At 39.0% G+C, this 18,667-nt stretch overlaps 5 protein-coding genes across 5 annotated transcripts; 2 read left to right on the top strand and 3 right to left on the bottom strand. All coding sequences in view use genetic code 12, as the record gives it.

Annotated features, from left to right (window-relative positions):
* Window positions 1-3,349: 3,349 nt before the first annotated feature.
* I9W82_005299 (uncharacterized protein) lies at window positions 3,350-4,906 on the top strand (the record flags this gene model as incomplete). The annotated part of the gene is made up of 1 exon (XM_067694460.1): window positions 3,350-4,906. The coding sequence occupies one exon, from the start codon at window positions 3,350-3,352 to the stop codon at window positions 4,904-4,906; it is 1,557 nt and encodes a 518-aa protein (XP_067546779.1).
* A 938-nt stretch (window positions 4,907-5,844) lies between these two features.
* Window positions 5,845-7,056, top strand: I9W82_005300 (uncharacterized protein; the record flags this gene model as incomplete). The annotated part of the gene is made up of 1 exon (XM_067694463.1): window positions 5,845-7,056. One exon carries the CDS (start codon window positions 5,845-5,847, stop codon window positions 7,054-7,056), a length of 1,212 nt encoding a protein of 403 aa, XP_067546780.1.
* Window positions 7,057-7,518: 462 nt separating this feature from the next.
* On the bottom strand, window positions 7,519-11,523 carry I9W82_005301 (putative acid anhydride hydrolase; the record flags this gene model as incomplete). Its single annotated transcript, XM_067694464.1, has 1 exon — window positions 7,519-11,523. The coding sequence occupies one exon, from the start codon at window positions 11,521-11,523 to the stop codon at window positions 7,519-7,521; it is 4,005 nt and encodes a 1,334-aa protein (XP_067546781.1).
* A 923-nt stretch (window positions 11,524-12,446) lies between these two features.
* On the bottom strand, window positions 12,447-14,573 carry I9W82_005302 (uncharacterized protein; the record flags this gene model as incomplete). The annotated part of the gene is made up of 1 exon (XM_067694465.1): window positions 12,447-14,573. The coding sequence occupies one exon, from the start codon at window positions 14,571-14,573 to the stop codon at window positions 12,447-12,449; it is 2,127 nt and encodes a 708-aa protein (XP_067546782.1).
* Window positions 14,574-15,332: 759 nt separating this feature from the next.
* Window positions 15,333-18,631, bottom strand: I9W82_005303 (uncharacterized protein; the record flags this gene model as incomplete). Its single annotated transcript, XM_067694466.1, has 2 exons — window positions 15,333-18,212; window positions 18,605-18,631. The coding sequence occupies 2 exons, from the start codon at window positions 18,629-18,631 to the stop codon at window positions 15,333-15,335; spliced, it is 2,907 nt and encodes a 968-aa protein (XP_067546783.1).
* Window positions 18,632-18,667: the final 36 nt, after the last annotated feature.

The following is an 18,667-nucleotide window of genomic DNA, read 5'->3' on the forward strand; positions in this document are numbered from 1 at the left end:
AGAGATGAAGTTGAGACGGAAAATAAGATGAGCAAAAATGAACATTACATTTAACGAGAAGAGGATTTAATACAATGAGGGCATTAACAAAGAAGGATATAACGCAGAGTGTCGATTCGTGGAGAATTTAAAATACTTTAAATTCATTAACTTCGAGGGACCCACCATCAAAATGTGGGTCTGTGAAGTCCAAACAAGGAATCGCTCAGCGATGCGTTTTAGGATGATGATGTTGAAAACTGCCCCTTTGGTTTAACTCACTATGAAAAGTCGATGGAAGAGGAATGAGGTTGTTACAGCAAAGAAATAACTCGTGATTGGTTATTTAGTTTACAATCTTTGGTGCTCATATTGTCTCAAACAGATATATCTTGATACGTTGGTTTAAGCTTTGGTTATACACTTTATGGACTATTGGACTACTTACTTTTGGTACGCTTTTTGGTTTACACTGACTGGACTGTTGAAACTGTTTGCTAAACACTTTTTTATCTGTCATTTGTTTATGTGTGATTGTTTAATTCTGAAAATGGATTATAAGCGACTGGTGACCGCTTATTTGACGTCAAATTACTGGGAGAAAGGTGCTGTGGTGGTGGGCCACTTTATCTTCAATTTCCCATTTGCTTTTGCAATTTTTTTTTATATTTGTGTCACACATTTATAATTTGACGTCTTTGATCCTCACCCCTTGTAGCAAGCTCTCTATCTCTCTCTCCGTCACTCTCTTGTCATTGCTTGTGAATGCGTTTTAATGCAAGACTGTTGCATTGTGATTCAAATTGACACCTCTTCTGGAAAGCACAATTATCACGAGGATAATACTTCTTTCTCATTTCCGCCGTTAACTGTAATCACGACCATCAGATTCCATCACAGCTGGAGAGATCTATCAACTCACTCGCCAATAACTGATGACTTCAAAAGGCACTTCAATGAAGGTCATTTTCGTTTATCTGTTGCAAGAACACACCAATGAAATACACAACATTTGATATCAAGGGTTGATGATAGACACAGTCCAGTCCTCTAGTATCAAGTTGTCCCGTTTCTGTGAATGACAACCCTGCACTCTCGAATATTCATTGTCAATTTTGCATTCATACTTGCTCTTCCTCTCCCTTTCGGGACCCGTCGCTCCTTTGAACATTCGCGGCAATGGTAAGAGTGTTTGGGTATCTTCAAAGTAAGGTCAGAAGGTAAAGATCTCCCAACCAAATCCTTCTGCTGACGTAATATCCTGTTTAATTACTAAAACGAGAGCCTCAAAATAGGTACTGTAGAAGATGTAACTTTATTTGATGATTGAAATAGACTTCTCCTCATGTACCAACATCGAGCATGTCATCGTTATTTAAGTAGTTGTACCCGCAATAAAGTTCATGGAAGCGCAAGCTCTTATTGCGTATGGAGTAGTATCACGTGTGTATTTGAAAAGCTTCAGGATACAGGCATAAAATTGGTCATTGTCAGCACTCCATGAATCCGGAAGGATCTTGAAATTGTTTCATCAACGTCACATCACAAGCACTCATAGAATGACAGACTAAACAGTAATCCCATAGTTCCTACCTCCCCCCTGCTCGATGTCTCACAAATCAGCTAAATCGATTCTGGGGGGGCCGTTTGTTCGTGTTCCGAGCGTGGAATACCAAAACCACGAACAGACTTCCCGTTATTGTCATTTCATAAGCCTCATTTGTCAATGTAGATCTTTTCACATACATTGCTTCATCAAGGACATGCTGATAACGTTACGTTCATGACCAGAAAACATGGCATAGCTTAAGAAATGGCGTGTTCAGTCCCCCTCTTCATCATCATACACTTTAAGATAATCGGCAGCTTCATTGTTGTCGTGAAGCCAATCATGTAGGTCCGCTTGGATAAACTTTTCAACGTCTTGAGTTATGTTAAGGAGGACCTTCATCCATCGTAGTAACTACACAGGCTCAATGGATGTCCCTGCTTTCAGCAACAAATACCAGTTTCTCACATATATCCCATGCTTGCTCTCACCGTTATTGAACCACCTCCTTGTCGATCGATAAGCAAATTTGAGTGATGCATTGTTGATAGGGTATAGCTCAGGGGTGAAATGTATTAGCGGTGCTACCGTGACCTTCAATATGAGCAAACCTCTTCATCAGATAAATTTCAAATGTCTTTAGCCCCATTGATATGCTGCAATCTATTGTGCTATTGTAATCTTGAGCATGTTTGCGGGTAGGTATGTCTCACATCACAAGTACGATATAATCAGCAATACGAAAGTAAATGAGTTGTCGATTTTGAGTCACTGCACAATACCTCCATAACTCCAGTAATCTGAGGTGGTTGTTTTGTCATTATGGATCGTCCATTATGCACTTGACACTTTGTTGCTCGTATTTTGTACAGTCTTGAAAGGAATCAACCCTCTCCCCAAAGCGAAATATTTTGGAGAACTTTTTTCCTTTGTTTCCTAATTACAACTGCTAGGTACACTTGCTGGAAACCTGAAATCATTATGGGACTCAATCAGTCAGCATTGCCATGATGCTCTCATCCCATGAGACTATGTGGTATGAGTGATTCCTTAAGTGAGGGTGTCGGAGTCGCTACAACTTCCTCATCAGTGCCATCCATCTGCACCATGGCCATACAAGCAACAGAATCATAGTATATGCTTGATACATTCGGTTAAGATGAGAATTATACACCGTTTTATGTTCCATACTAGAAGAATGCTACTTTGGCTGAATTGTGGTACGAGTTATCCTCATGGTGGTATAAAAGTGTGAACCCAGTTATTGAAGATGTATGATTGTTACCTCGTAAACAGAGTAGAAAGAGCAGATTTGAACGCATCAACACCCGTGATTGTACAGTAGCTAGCTTTACTTTCCCAACTGTGCGCCTCCATAAACGAATAGTGGAAAGTGGGTGATTTTTTGACTATGGTGCTAATTCTGCGATTGATGAATTGTGCTTGAGCAATCGTGCTTCCAAGGCTGGGCTCAACCCATGAACGCAGGGGAAATATTCAAGCTTCGTCAAATATATCACGTGCTATCAAAGTCAAAGGAACTATTACATAGTATAAGCAGGAATGTGAGGATCTGCATATTCTACATCTCCATTCAAGACGGTTGTGATTGTTCAATAGTTCATGCTGCATTTACATACTACCTAACTACTGTCGAGCTTCTGTGGTAGCCCAGATGTTTCAAAGTACATCAAAAGGGTTGCAAACTTTTTGTTATTCCTATTGATTCGGACTATAAAAAGGGCACCAAGAAAATCCAAAAATCATTTTACAACTTCCACTTCCTTCCTTTTACCATAAACCTTAACCCACTTTTTAATCATGTACGATTTACTCACTAACTCCTCACAAGAGGACCAAAGCGTTACTTGTTTCAACCAAGCTTTTACTGTTGACAACAAGGAAAATGAAGAATATGGATTTGCTTTGATTGAATCAGCACTATCAGAGTTGAAAGAATTGGTATCCCATGTTTATTACAAAGATAAGATGTCACCCACTCAAGTCCACCCAAACATTCACCAGTCTACTAAGAAGAGCAAAGTCAAGAAGATAAACAACGGCACAGCATTTTATCCAGCAGATTCTTTGTCAACTACTTCAAATGTTTTCAACTCAACCACTCATACCAAAAAAGTGTTCACCAATTTTCAATCCAAAAGTAATAGTCAATCACATAAAAGATTAATGAAGTCGAGAATGAGAATGAGAAGAGACGAGGAAGATGACGTTGCCACTGAAGGTGCTTTTTATCCATTGTGTTTCAATGACGAAGACGAGAGTGATACATCGATCGTTATTGAATCGTCGAAAATGATGCTTGCAAGAACTAACAAGCGTATTCAACAACAAAGACAACAGCAACAACAACAACAAACAAGATTCCTCCCATCAAGTCAGAGCAGTATCAACCAAAGCAACACCAACAGCTGTTTCAATCCCTCAGTCAACTCATTTCAACCACCAAAACAAAGAAAGAAGTCAAACAAAATCGAAAAGGTTGAGTCAAACAAATCGAGTCTTGTTACGGGACCAGTTAAAAGATTTGCGACCCCCTGGGATGATTGCGAAGATGAAGATGAGAATGGCTCATCTGAGACTGATAAAATTGGAAACCACTTGAGCGATGGGTTGCGTATCACAGAAAAGATTAATTTCGTCTTTACATTACCACAGCCAGAACCACCAATGAAACATACCCCAGCAGTTTTGCACATCGGGGATGACTCTAGGAACAAAGTCAAGTTCAATAACAAAATGGAAGTGCGTCGTTTTAGTGATGACAAGTGTCAAGATTTCACCAGAGTTATTGAAGGGAAGAATAGAGACAAAAAACTTCAAAGGAAATGGTCTTGGGGATCTAAAAGAAGAGCTTCTAAAGAGATAGTTGAACAGAAGCCCAGTATATTAAAGAGAACTGGGTGGATTCCTGGTGAAAACATTACAGATGAAGTGATTCCATTATTCTCTCCTGATACTCAACTGGGACGTGTTGCTCTTCATTTGGGGATTGATCTGGACGAGGAAGATGAAGGTGAAAACGTTAGCAACACCGATGTACCCGAGGAAGCAAACTATGCAACTACTGTTCGTTGTGAGTTGTGGGATGATGGTGATGAGGAATGGACACCCAATCCTAAATTGATGGCTGATACACCAGTCAAGAAATTCAAAGTACATCTCCGAAGATTCGTTAATGGATTCAAGATACAGGGGGAAAAGCTTCAAAGCTTGTTATCATTGCACACTCTGTCGGGCATAATGTCAGGTCTGGCCAACCAGTCATTTACAAGTCCTGATTCGGGTGAAGATGACTCAAGTGAAGAAGCTGAAGGATTCATGACGATTGCTCCTAGACCAATGAGTGTGCGTGTGTAAGCCCACTCGATATGCTGTTACTGTATTGCTGTTGCTGCTGTTGTTTTTATTAGAAGTTGATGGTGTTTTTTTGTATCTTTGTTTAGATTTATTAATCCAATTTAAAATTTATTTACTTTACGAAGAATCTTTCAGATGATGTGCTCTACTCTATCACTGTACATCTACTTAATTAAGGGTGTCATAGCAAACACTGCTCAACTTGTTCTTTCCTAATGGTTCGTGCGGCTGATACGCCAAATTTGGAAAAATCTCTTTGTGTGTTGAATCGTATTTACGAGAATTATACTTTCCTTAAGGGGGGATTTGCTAGTAGTGATAAAACTATGATCTCTTTGTAGTTTCCTCAAAAAAGAGGAGAGCGTAGAAATGTGGTCATGCAAATTCGTATTTTGATTTTGTATATAAAGCATACCAATTTCAAATATATAATTCTTTTCTTTTAGGCAACAATAAGACTAACATTGGCACTTTGAAACGAGGAATAAGTGAGAAGTGGTCATGCAAATCATACGGCTTAACACCCGCCTTGATATACCAAAAAAACCACGAAATAGAACCAAGGTCTAGACTCGCAGGGATTGAAAAGTAACAGGTGGTAAAGGTCAGGAGTTGCCACTAAGGAAGAAGAAAACACATGGGATGGCTGCTATCGTCTGGTCAGAGAAGTACTAGAGCACTATAAAGTCCGTGAAGTGAGCTGAGACCCTTTCTCATTGATGGTTCCACACTATAGGTTGGAAGACGAGTGTCTTTGGTATGTGTATAGTGTTCAGAGTTACACGACCTTTGGCACGTGATTAATTGAAGTTTGCAACAATTTTGTTATTCTCAAAAAACATATAAATACCCTTCAATTTGCAAGAAAATAATTGTACCCATTTCCATCACTTATCTTTCCAAATACATTCCATTAATATCAAATTTTACACGCAAACATGACTTCCAGTATTAATTACATCACACCTGAGCAATTTAAACAAATATTTAAGTTGCAAGATATTGATTTAACACAAATCATTCCTAATTTCAACCCAGATGGAGCTTTTATGTTGACATCACCAGTCAACTTCCAAAATACAAACAAGGATGAGCCTATAATTGATCCAACTGAATCATCCACCGAAGAGTCATCCACTGAAGAGTCCCCTATCATTACCACCGACTCATCAGTCACATCAGAAGACGAAGAGGACCAGTTAAATTTAGAACTGACTACCCATACCAAGAAAGATCCTACAAACAACAACAGTCAACCAACCGACCAAGGAGATTTCATTGCTGTACAGAGTGTTCAAGACTCTGACCCATCCCTCAAGACATATTCTACCTTCAACAAAATATACTCAAACAAGTCTGATCATCACGCGAATACTGTTGATAACGCAGTATTATGCCCAAAAGGTTTAATAGAGGACATTTGCGGTGTCCCAGAAATTAGACCTAAGCGAGCCCTTGATGACAACCGTTTTGAGTCATTATTTGATTTAGTGAATTTCTTGCGAGAAGCTGAAGAGGATGTTGCTTTGATTGAAGAGGAAGAAGTTGCATCTATTGTCACGTTGGACGGAGAACATACTATTGTACAACAATTACCAGAGGAAGAGGTTACAGCTACAGAGCTGAGTGAGAATGCCCCTGCTGAGTCAAATATTACCGACGACACACAAAGGAATGGAGTGTTATACCGTTTCCCGTGTCCGGAGAACGACAACTTCGGTTACTTTGTTGATGCAACAAGTCGTTGCTTTGTTGGTAAGGTTGATACTAGAATGGTCCCTGGCAGCTATGTTCCTGATCACATACCCATCGTTCGTCATCCAGGAGGCTTTTTTTCCTTACCACTTCAAGAGGTCTTGTATTCAAGTACTGACCCTTCACCCATGTCCGAAGAAGCTTTGCTGAGACGCCGAGTGACCTTCAACAACTTCACTCAAGAGAGAAAAGTTAAAGATGGAGCTAATGAGGATAGGCGTGGATTAATAATGGGAACTTCTGATGAAAATTTTTATGAGGGTGACTTGCAAAAGAGACCAAAGTCTCGTTTCACCAAGTTGAAGAAGCTCTTGACAAAGTTGAAGTTGAAAAGAAGCCCAAAGTCAAAGTCCAAGTCCAAGAGAACCACCCAGAATAGCCCCACCACCTACTAATCCAAATGACGTTTTCGATTTTTGGTTGATGGCTAATGGAGAGCCAAGATTTGGGAGGCACTTTGAGAGACCTGGTTCTGTTGGATGAAGTATGAAGAGGGGTTGAAGCCACTGAGAGCCTCTGTGTATTCGGAGTTGTGTGATGATGCTAGTCTGGCCAACTAGTATTCAGAGCCAATGATGGATGACACAGTTGGAAGGAAAGTGGTGAAGAGTTTGAAGCTTTATATTTTACATTCTTTCTAATTTTATTTGTAACCACAAGTTGGTTTTTATATATACATCTCATACTCTTTTGTAATACTGAACCTCGGCTTCGGTTTTTTGGCAAAAGAACGATGACAATGTAAAGATGATTTTTCCAAACGTGTTAAGAAATGGAAAGCACAATTATAGAGGTACGATATCTATTTATAGGATCCTACCAGTTAGCCTTCTTTTTACAATTCTAAAATTAAATGTCTAAACACTCTCTATTTGATCGAATTCTTTCCGCAAATTCTTGAATAATTTTTTACTCTTACCAATTTTGTGCCTTTGAAATAATCTCTTGTACACTTTAACAAATCGTGGAAACCAGAGTCTTTCACCAAATATCATGAGCACAAAGTTCAAGGCAGCAAAGAATAGGATGTAGTAGTAAAAATAGCCACGAAGGGCAGTCAATTGCATCAATTCACCAAAACTTGAATCCACATCCACGAAAAATAATGCTGCAGATAAGGCTATCGCAAGCACCAAGTTAATCAAAAAGGGTGCATTTTTCTGAATTGGCTCACGGTATGGAGGACCTTGATTCAAGACAACAGCAATCAAGATATACTGAAAATTTGAAAATAAGAAAAGGACAGTGTTATCAGATGATGCAACTTCGTCGTCGCTTCCTGGAACCGGCTTGATATACCATGGCTCCTTCTTCACCCACAACCACATAAATACCTGGAATATTAATAGAAGCATAATATTGCACACTAACGGTATAAGTATTTTGGGTGACACCAAATTGGCTGTGGGTCTCTTTATTGCTAGTTTAGGATAAGGCTTCGACCAGGACATAAATATAGCTAAAGGCAAGATCAAAAACAAGTCAATATACAAAAACTGAAAATCACCCAAGTTGGTTCCAGTTTTATAAAGAATAGTGACTGTTATGAATTGTATAGCAGAATATAGTGACATGTACTCAAAGCAAGAAAAACTTGTAACCAAACTTGATCTTCCTTCTTTAATAACATCAAGAACACATGAGATTTCAAATACTCTGGATGTGAAGGGTGCTGCCACGGAGGCCTCTGCTTCAGATAGAGAAATACCCACATCAGCTGCTTTTAAAGCACCACAATCATTTGCACCATCACCACAAAAGCCGACAGTGTAATCAATCTTTTGGAGTTGCTCCACCAATTCGTGTTTCTCATCCGGGGACATTCTGGCAAATATGTCACATTTCATCAAAAGATTTTGAGTTAAATTGGTGTCCTTTATCTCTGTCAATAAGATCCTGAATATGTCTCCGGTAATGGCCAATTTGTAATTAGAATCTTGTCTGATGTCAGTTGGTTTGAGAGTTTCTGGATCTAACCTATTTTCTGGATCGTTCACATCTTGCCATGCAACATATTGTTGATCGTCTTTTGCATCAATATAAGGTACAAACACAACAGATTCGCTATCAGGAACGAGTTTCGATTCCTTAGCAACACTGATTGCAGTTAAAATATTATCACCCGTGCACATAATCGTACGAATTTTTGCCTCATTCAACTTTTCCAATGTTGGTGCTGTCGAAGGTTTAAGTTTGTTCTCAAAGACAATGAACCCTGCAAAGATTAAGTCAGATTCAACGTCAGATCTCTCAAAGTGAGAATTGCCAACACTTTTATACCCACAAGCTATGACCCTAAACCCTAAGTGCGTGTAATGATGTAGTAACTCTTCGTAGTTGCCTGGTAAGGACTCCGGAACGCATATATCCAGCATGACCTCAGGAGCACCCTTAGTAAAGGCATAGGTATCCTGGTTTGAGCTACAGATCACTGACATTCGTCTTAATGACGCCAAAAACTCAAATTCCCTTTCAATCTTAAGTGAGTAAGTTCCATTGAATACAATGGGTTTCCCTGAGTTGATGTCCTCTCTATAGTCCCACCCTGTGAATCCAAACATCTTTACGTCCAACGGATCTCCCATAAGTTCATCATCTATATGTCTCAAAGAATGACACGAGGCCATGCATTGCAACAAGAATGTTCCATTATTTGTTTCATGATCACCGCCACGGTTGGCCCTCAACAATGGTGCTTCGGTTACCAAATCCTCGAATATAATCTCTTTTCTTCCTTTCGCATTATTAGCTAAATGAACTCCCAAGACATCCAAACCTTCCTCCGTCAACGTACCAGTTTTATCAAAACAAATAACATCGAGCTTTCCACCAATATTGACGCGTGTGGGGGAGATGCAATATATGTCTAATTTCTTTAGTCTTGCAATGGCAAATGTAGTACCAATGGTCAATGTTGCTGGAAGTGCTGGAGGTACCACTATAGTGATAATATCCAATGCCCTTAATATCATCAACCTTTTGCTGAGTCCAAGCTTTATAAAATTGTACGTCGAGTATGTGAATCCCAAAGCGGCAATTAGTGTCATGAACCCAATATACTTGAAAGAGTCTCTGTAAAACTTGAACCCCGTGGGTTTGGGGAACATCATTGATCGAACCAACGATCCTTTAGTTGTGCTGAACCCCGTCTTCAATGCCATAGCAATTACAGGCTCATCATTTGCCGATTTCATTTTAAGTAATTTAGTTCCATTGAATAAATAAGACCTCGATAAATTGGGATCAATGAAATTTTGTGGCAAAAGTTTAACAATATCCCTTGTCGCTTGCACTTTGGTGACTGGTACACTTTCTCCAGTCAACATTGATTCATTCAAAACGCATTCACCATTGACAAGCAAAGCATCACAAGGTATGACACTCAAGGAAGGATCGATTTCAAAAATATCACCTGGAACCAAATCTATAGAGTCGATTTGCTTCCAGAACCCATTTCTCCATACTCTCACCTCGCATTCAAATTTCGAAATTTGTTGCAATCTCTTCATGGTGGATTTGGTTTCAATCAACGAGTTGATTATCGATACCATGGAAATGATGAATATACACGACGCATAGTAGTAATAATCGTCTGCAAGCCACAAAAAGATTGAAAATATCTGAAACACATAGAATGGATGTAAAACTTCATCTGCAAGTAATTGTATCGTAGACTTTTCATCAATTTCAATCTTGTTGAAATCAAAAATTTCCAATCTTTGCTCCTGAAGGGATTGTGAAATTCCTTCCTTAATTGTTTTAATATTCAACCAGCGTGTATCATACCAGTTGGAATTGGTTCGAAAAATGTCCTCCATAGGGTCATAGAAGAATTTGATGTATCTGTAGTTGAATGAGTGAATATAGGGAACAACTGGATCATTCTGCCCTTTTTCTTCATGAATTGTCAAATAATTTGAACGTCTTTCATCAAATCTTTGCTTTTCAATGTCTATAATCTGAAGCTCACCAAACTCATTTTCAATGACACACCAATCAGCCAATCCAAGTGGACAAGTCGAGCCCATCAAGTTGACTCTGTATCTTGGAAACCATCTTAAAATTAAAAAGGACACTCCCAAAGTGCTGATGCATAATATGTAATACAAACACTTCTTCCGCAAAGAGTTACGATAGCCAGCAATTCCAACAACTATGTCCTCCTCAGCTAGGTAGTATCTCTGCGAACAAAGTTTGGCGGGGAATTGTTGATAAAAGTCTTGGGCGATGTGATTGGCTTCTTCGCCACTTTCGTTGATCAAGTCCGACTTGTCGCTACTACTTGCATCCGAATGACGTCGATTGCGTCGTTCAAAATTCATGGAGCCATAATCAGGAGCTTCAGGGCTTTGCATCCTACCAGAATAATCATCTTCAAACACTTCCTCTGCTTGTGACATTTCCTCATCTCCAACAAACTTGTCTATAGAATAATCCCAGTTTGTATTATAATCAACAGGATCTTCGGGATTCTCAATTGTGGAACCACCCTGTGCCATTTCAATTTCATCGGGAGAAAAGAATCGGAATTGCAGTTGAGTCTCATCAGATCGTCTCGATGCAGCAGAGCTAACGGACCTTATTTCAATATTGTTCTCGTCTGTGGTAAGTAGTGGTGACGTTTCTCGAGATACCACCGATACCCTTCTGTTACCAAAACTATGAGGATAGTGTAATGAAGTAATTGACGATGGAATAACTTCCGAAGCGGCACCCGAGAACATTTCATAGTTGTTATCATCTATAATGTGACTAGTTGAGGATTCTACCGATGTTATTGAGTTGGTACGTGACCTTGGGCCTCTTCGATCAAAGGAAGAAGACCTGCGACTTCTTAAGCCCGGGCTTTGGTTTTTTGACATTATAGCAGAATACAGGGTGATTGTCTGTTTAACTGTTGGCGTTGATAATTTCCCAATATCTTAGAGACGTTGCCTGTGTGTTTCTGGAATATACTGAGTTTGTAAAGTAGAAGAACTGGGAAGCAAAAGAAAAATGAAGAGTCGATATAGCAATTTTGAAAAATTTCATTGTACTTTAAAGCCGAGGAAAACCAATCACATAGAAAAGACTCCACTGTGTTTGGTTAAGCAGAAATGGAAATGCCATTCTCACGATCCGCATACAATCACCAGTTAAACTGATAAAACTGTTGCTCATGGCACCGAATGCCAATATTGCTGCTTCTCTAATTGGCCACTGTGTTGAGACTAAGAGATGAAAAGAAAAGAGCCCAACAAGAAGGAAAAGAGAAGCGCGCAAGTGAGAGGATGATTAACACTTTATATCACATTATAGAAAGCCAATAAACAGCAAAATAAATTCAACTCAAAAAGTTCTTTAAGCAGCAATTGTAGTAAAGCCAAAAACCAAAACAGACTTTCACGGTAAAACCAGAATCAACAACCAAAACACAAATTTAAGGAGGGACAAACCTATTACTTCAAGGACTTCTACGACGACGCAAACTTGAAAACATGACTATCTTTTTTTGTAGTCATCTCTAACAATTCTTGACAAAAGTCAACTTTAGCAAACAAAAAACAAAACCCGAATATCACTATGTAGAATGAACTCTTGAGCCGAACAGCACCAGGGGGTGCGCCGTTCAATATTTAAGTAATAATCAAAAGTTCTCTCACACATTGTGGATGTGTGTGAATCTATAGTGAGGTATTGTATCATTTGCTTCTAATTCTCTCTCATCCATGATCAACTAATCTCCCAACGTCGCTTCTCTCTTTCCTTCGAATATGTATCGCATTTTTCTTTCCCATCAAAATCCTTATTGTTTCAGACTTGAATTTAACTCATCTGGTTGTTTATCTACCACCTCCTTTATTTCTGGTTTAGGAGGTAAGCGATCTAACATTGTAAACTTCTCAAAGAGAACATAGTCCTTCATCTCAAGACGGACAGCAGCTGAAAGGACCTTTTTCACTTCTGATTCTGTAAACAGTATCATATGGTTTAACTTTTCAACTAATTGTTCATCAAATTCTGTACCATCAACCGCCAATTGAAATTCTTTGACAAGTGAGTTCAAAAACCTTGACACCGAGTTGAAAATCTTTCCAGCTGATGCCATTAACTGCTTCATCCGCTTCATCTTCTTCCAATCCGGAGTTTGCAACAATTGTATTGCGAGAAAATACAAACTGAAAGTTCTTTTGTATAGGTCGGACTCTAATGTCCGTTTCAAAACAGCTTCTTGAGAAGTGTCCATGTCTAGTAAATGTTGGTGGACGGTCCTTATAAAGGTTGCAAGTTGTCTCTCGCAACGAGTCTTGTAGCTTTTGTTAATCTTCCCCTTTTCGGTGAGGAAGAATTCCAACCTTACAAAGGTAGGTTCTTCATCATCGGGAAGTTGTCCTTGCCAGTCTGATGTCAACAACGGTAAGATCATTCCCGAGAAGATTGTGTCGAAAGATTCCTCTCTCAAGTCTAATAATTTCAGCAAACCATGAACATAAGGAAGATTGTCATCTTGGACAACCACTGACCCCTCATTGTCGTTTGGTTTAATTGCTGACTCTTCTTTGACGTTTAAATTAGTGACAGGTTCTTCTTTGTCTTTTACACAGCCAATGTCAATGGGTTGAGGACCTGAGTCAATAGCAATTACGCTCACAACCACTTGAGTTTCTTCCTTGACACCCTCTTTGCTTTCATCACAAACGGATCCTTGATTTTCTCCAGTGTCGTATACGTTGGTTACAACAGTTGGGTAGTTAGTCACTCCATTGAATGCAGCTAAGCCTTTCTTATTATTTGTAAGACACTCATTTTGCTCACCACCATTTTCAGTGGCCAATTTTTTCTGCAAAATATGTATTTGCCTTAACTCATCTCTAAGGCGGAGTGCCTGCCAAAAGTGGACATTGTCCAACTTTTTCGACACACAAGCCAACACGGAATTAGTGGGATCCACCCGTTTGGTGAATGGATAAACACTATTGAAATAACGAACCTCAAATGGTTCAAATTCCTTATCGTTAAAGTGTACGATAACTTTATGGATGTGCCACGGTTGGGGGACCTTTTCAAGCATGCGTTTCAATGTACCTCTTGGTGCACCTGCTGGAAGCTCCAAATGGATTGCATCTTTGTCACTTTGTTCCTGTTGTTTCATTATTAACTTGACATCAGATGGAATTTCAATTTTGGAGTAACAGTTGTGAGAACGTCCAGACCTTTGTTTCAAATGGGATTTAACTAAGTCATAGTTCAACGGTTGCTTATGGGAGCTGAGTACTTTATAAATCCTTGTCTGCAAATTTTTGGTTGATGCTTTTAATGCAATGATGTCGACATCACCAATAGTGGAAGGACTTGCAGAAGGATTTGCTGCGACAGTGGTTGTATTTGTTGGTAATTCAGATACAGTTGGAACAGATACGGTTGGAACAGAAACACTTGGAACAGATTCAGTTGGAACAGACACACTTGGAACAGACACAGGTGGAACAGACACAGTTGCAGTAGATACATTTGGAGCAGATTCAGCTGTAGCAGATGCGTTAGTTTCAGATACGGTTGGGACGGACACAGTTGGAGTTGATCCAGTTGTTTCAGATACAGTTGGATTAAATGCAGACGGAGAAGACGATTGATCAGATTCAGCGGTTTCAAATGACGGCGTTTTGGCCGTGAAATTTCCATTCAAGACCACTTTTGCAACAAGATTGTCGCTGCTGTTGCTTCCGGCCTTGGATGTGAAGGTGGTGGTGTTTGAGGCGGGATCATAGACAGCATCGTTGGCAATAAAAGGTGAGTTTGATAAATTACCAATTGGAAAACTAAAATGGTAAACTGGAGCGTTGTAAACAGGACCATAGTTCTTGATGATAACGGGGGCTTGGGGGACAGGATGACGATGTCCCATGCGGGTGGAATGAGTAGTGTTAGGCATGTTTGTGTGGAGTAAAAAGGTGGGAAGAAAGAGATGTATGAACGAGTTCAGGCGTTCTTTTTAAATGGTTTTGAGAAAATTACTGAATTGTGTTGCAAAACTTGACAAATACAGAAATCGGGATCTAACTACGTATTTTAGCAACGTCAATTGAGTTGTATTAGTTATGGATTACATAGGTGTAGACTGTCGCATAGTACTTCAAGTCTCAATTGACATCAACGAATGTAATATCTTTGGATACGCTTCTCATCCTTCGAAGTTTGGTGAACTTTGGTGGCTAGATTTCCACTTTGAGGCACAGGCGAAGTATTCACTAATCGGAGATCTGAGGAGCTTCAACAATGATTGATTAACTGCTTCTGATGATCATTGGTCGGACTGTCTTGGTGGATGTTAACTATTTGGTCAGCTGTTGAATCAAACTTTGCAACCAACTTTTTCTTGTCTGAAAAACTGCACACTCTGAGAGCACAAAAATTAAGAGAAAGAGGACATCAAAAGAGGTTACCCAAGTATGCATTAGAATTATGACTTCAATGTGGGGTAGTTGAATATTTGACTGTAGAGTCTCTTCACTGTTACTCTTCTATACTACAATCTGTGTCAAAAATCTATGTGCTTTTCTTAGTGATCCTATATATCTATAAAACTAAAACAATTAATTATACACATCTACCTCTTCAGTACCCGACCCCGCTTCTTCTAGCTCATTGATCCGCACAGCAATCTCCAATATCAATCTCCTTCTTCGTTTACTTAAAAATCCAAACTTTTTCTCAATGAAGGACTAACAAATTTCAAAACTTGCGTCCATCCATCTTGTCCCAATACTGACTTGTAATGATTGATCAAGTTCAAGAATTGTTGTTGTAATTCACTCGTTGCATCCTCGTAATTTGTCAACACCTCTAAGAACTTAGCTAAGTTTACCTTACCTTGTTGAGTTTGAAGACCTCCAAATCCAGAATCAGGATTAACTTCAATAATTTTCAACATTCCTTGTATACCAGTTTGTTTTTCTTCATTGTCAACCAAGTTGACAAATCTTGTACACCAAGGAGTAATGAATTCAATTAACCTTGGAGCAAGTAAATCAGATCCAACGAGACCCATTCTTCCTAAACAAATGGCACAATTCTCCAACACAGTAACTTGTGTATCGGCACTATTGATCACGGGAACTAGTAAGTTGATTAAATTAGACAAGTATGGTGCCGAATCCTCTGCTGGTAACCGAATGACCATCTCTCCTAATGCCCAAATGGCATTGTTATAAACTGGAAATGTATCTGAGCTTCGATTGCTGATTTCACTACCGATGCTAATGAAAATCAGATGCAAATATGGCTTTAAAATATCAATGATGTAAATGGCCATATCTCCAAGTAAAGCATACGCAGATTGTCTGACATCAGAGTTGAAATCTTCAAAACAAGCCAACAAACAATCAGTCAAGTCAAAACTTGGCTTGTCATGATGTTGAACTAATTGAATAGAGTGGAATTCAAAACCTTGAATTAGCCCATCAATTAGATCCAAAGAGGTAACCATGAAATCCTTTTCTGGTGTGTCTATTGAAGGATCAGTTTGACAGTTTTTATCCATAATGATACAATTTGACAATATTTTCATAGCTCTGTCGTAAACAGGAATTGCATATGGTGCAAATAACTCTTTCAATGTGGCTGCAACTGATGCCATACATTCAAGCAATGGCCACAATGCAGTGTCATCATCCAGTAGTTGATTCCATCTCTCCAACAATGGAGGAAGTAAAATAGAGACATACTTTGGATCTCGTGACAAGTTTTCGTATCCCATCTTTTCAACAAATGTTTGCACGCAATCATACAAGATTATCAAATTCTTTCGTTGATATGTTTGGAAACACCGAGCAAAATGGTTAAGCAATGGCTCAAGATAAAATTCAATCAATTCTGGATCAGATTCTTCGATAAATGCAGATAAAGCGGAACAAGCTGCTTCTTGGACAATTTTCTTGGGATCCAAAGCACAAGCAACAACTGACTGGAAAGTGGGTTGGAAAAAAGTAGCATATTCACCACCCTCATGGGCCTCTACACTTACCCATGATGCATATCTCGATAGAGTCCAGCAGGTGATTTGTCTTACTCTTGGTTGATCGTCTTGCAATCTGTCAACGAGGAAGGGAACCAACTCAGGTAATTTATCACTAGCCAAATTGATAAAACTGTTGCTCATGGCACCAAATGCCAATATTGCTGCTTCCCTAATCGGCCATTGTGTCGATACAATTTTTTCTTGTAGTATAGGCAAAGCTAAAATAAGAACTTCCTGAGGCAAGCTTTCACTTAATACATCCAATGTTGCTGCTGAGCACTTTCTCAAACTCCACTCGCCCATGTCATCATCATCATCGTCCTCATCATCATCATCTTCATCATCATCATCGTCATCGTCATTTCCAGCTCCTTCTACGCTTGCACCTGTTCCATTCACCCCACCATTTTCGATGTTTGAATTATCTCCATTCGCATTCCCATTCATTCGTCTAGCTTCTTTTGACTTAACATTAGTAGGTTTGATATCTTCATCCTTGTCAGCCACATTGGCATCATCATTACTATCAGCGACTTCCATCAAAAACATTTCCTCTTCTGAATAAACCATCTTATCTAACAATACAGGCAAGATGACTTTCAATTTATCAGCGGAGAATACACCTTTAAAGTCATTAGAACCAGCCAAAGCCAACAAAAATTCACCAGCTTCCAAACTCAATTCATTATTGGTTCCCTTTTGTATCACGTGTAAGCAATAACTCATAATTCCATCAATATGAGGTGCTATTTTATCAGGTCTTGTTTCCAAAATTGAAAGGAACGAAGTACATATATTCTTTTTCAATGTATATGCATCAGGAGTTTCAATGCTATCGGTATCTTGAGCTAGTTGGAAGATTTTGGTCAAAAATTGGTCAATCAAAACAAGAAAAGATTGTGTATCTAACATGATAAATTGGTTAAAACAATGTACGGCAAACGCTTTGACTTTCACACTTGGCAGATCCATTAGTTTTAAAAATTCAGGAAGAAGCAAATTCAAAGGTCGCTCTCCGTTATACTCTTGATCTAGTTGCATATATGAATCCTCACAAATCTTGGCAAGCGCACTCATTGCTGCTTCTTGAGTTGAAAACTGATGCAGAGTGGTCTTATTTGCGTCACCGTTTTCTCCATTATGAGCCAAAGTTAACAAGCTCGTCAATGCAGTAGCCCATTGTGAAACTCCATAGATGGAAAATAATGAAGTGATGACATTACCTGTAATATTTCTAACCATCGCATCAGGACTAGTCAAACCTTGTATAACGTTATTCGTAATATAGCTTCTATCAATCAGATGGTTTGATTTGTTCTTCAATATCATGTTTTTCAAATTGATACCTGCAGCAGCACGAACGTCTGCCTTGGCTGAGTTATCAAACACCAAGATTGTAAATAGATAGTTTTCAATTTCAAGATTTTGCTTAGCCTGAACTAAAGCTTCATTGGCTAACTTCCTTTCCTCATTGTTGGACGACAAAGTCCCTTGGAAAATGTGTTTGAGTTGTTCAACCGCATTGGGGTCTGGTGTCCAAGACATATCTCTAAACTAATGTATCCGTGTTAGGTTCGAGAAGTAATGTACTATGCTATGGATACAACGTTGGATACACAAAATTATTAATGGACTAAGGTGGCGGAGAAACCCCAAAAAGATAGTGTACTCTGTTTATTAAGTGGATAAAGTGTTTATTCTTCTGGTTGCAGATTCAATTTTTTTTTTTTTTTTTTTTTTTTTTTGGTTTTGGTTTTGAGACGATGAAGAGAGAAAGAGAGAGAGTGTGTGTGCAAAAAAAGATTTTCCTTCTTACGCGCAATACACATAACTGAAGAGCAAAAAATCGGATAATGTCATCTGGGTGATCACGTGACAAGAAACACATAGTGTAGATTTAGTACCACCAAAAGGACCTATCCACAATTTATAACTACATCTCATACATCCATAAGTTTTGTTAGTACTTGCATTTCAAGGCTATATAAGATACTATTAAGATCAACTCA

The sequence above is a fragment of the Candida metapsilosis genome (genome assembly GCF_017655625.1).
Source record: "Candida metapsilosis strain BP57 chromosome Unknown scaffold7, whole genome shotgun sequence".
In the NCBI taxonomy this organism is placed as follows: Eukaryota; Fungi; Ascomycota; class Pichiomycetes; order Serinales; family Debaryomycetaceae; genus Lodderomyces; species Lodderomyces metapsilosis.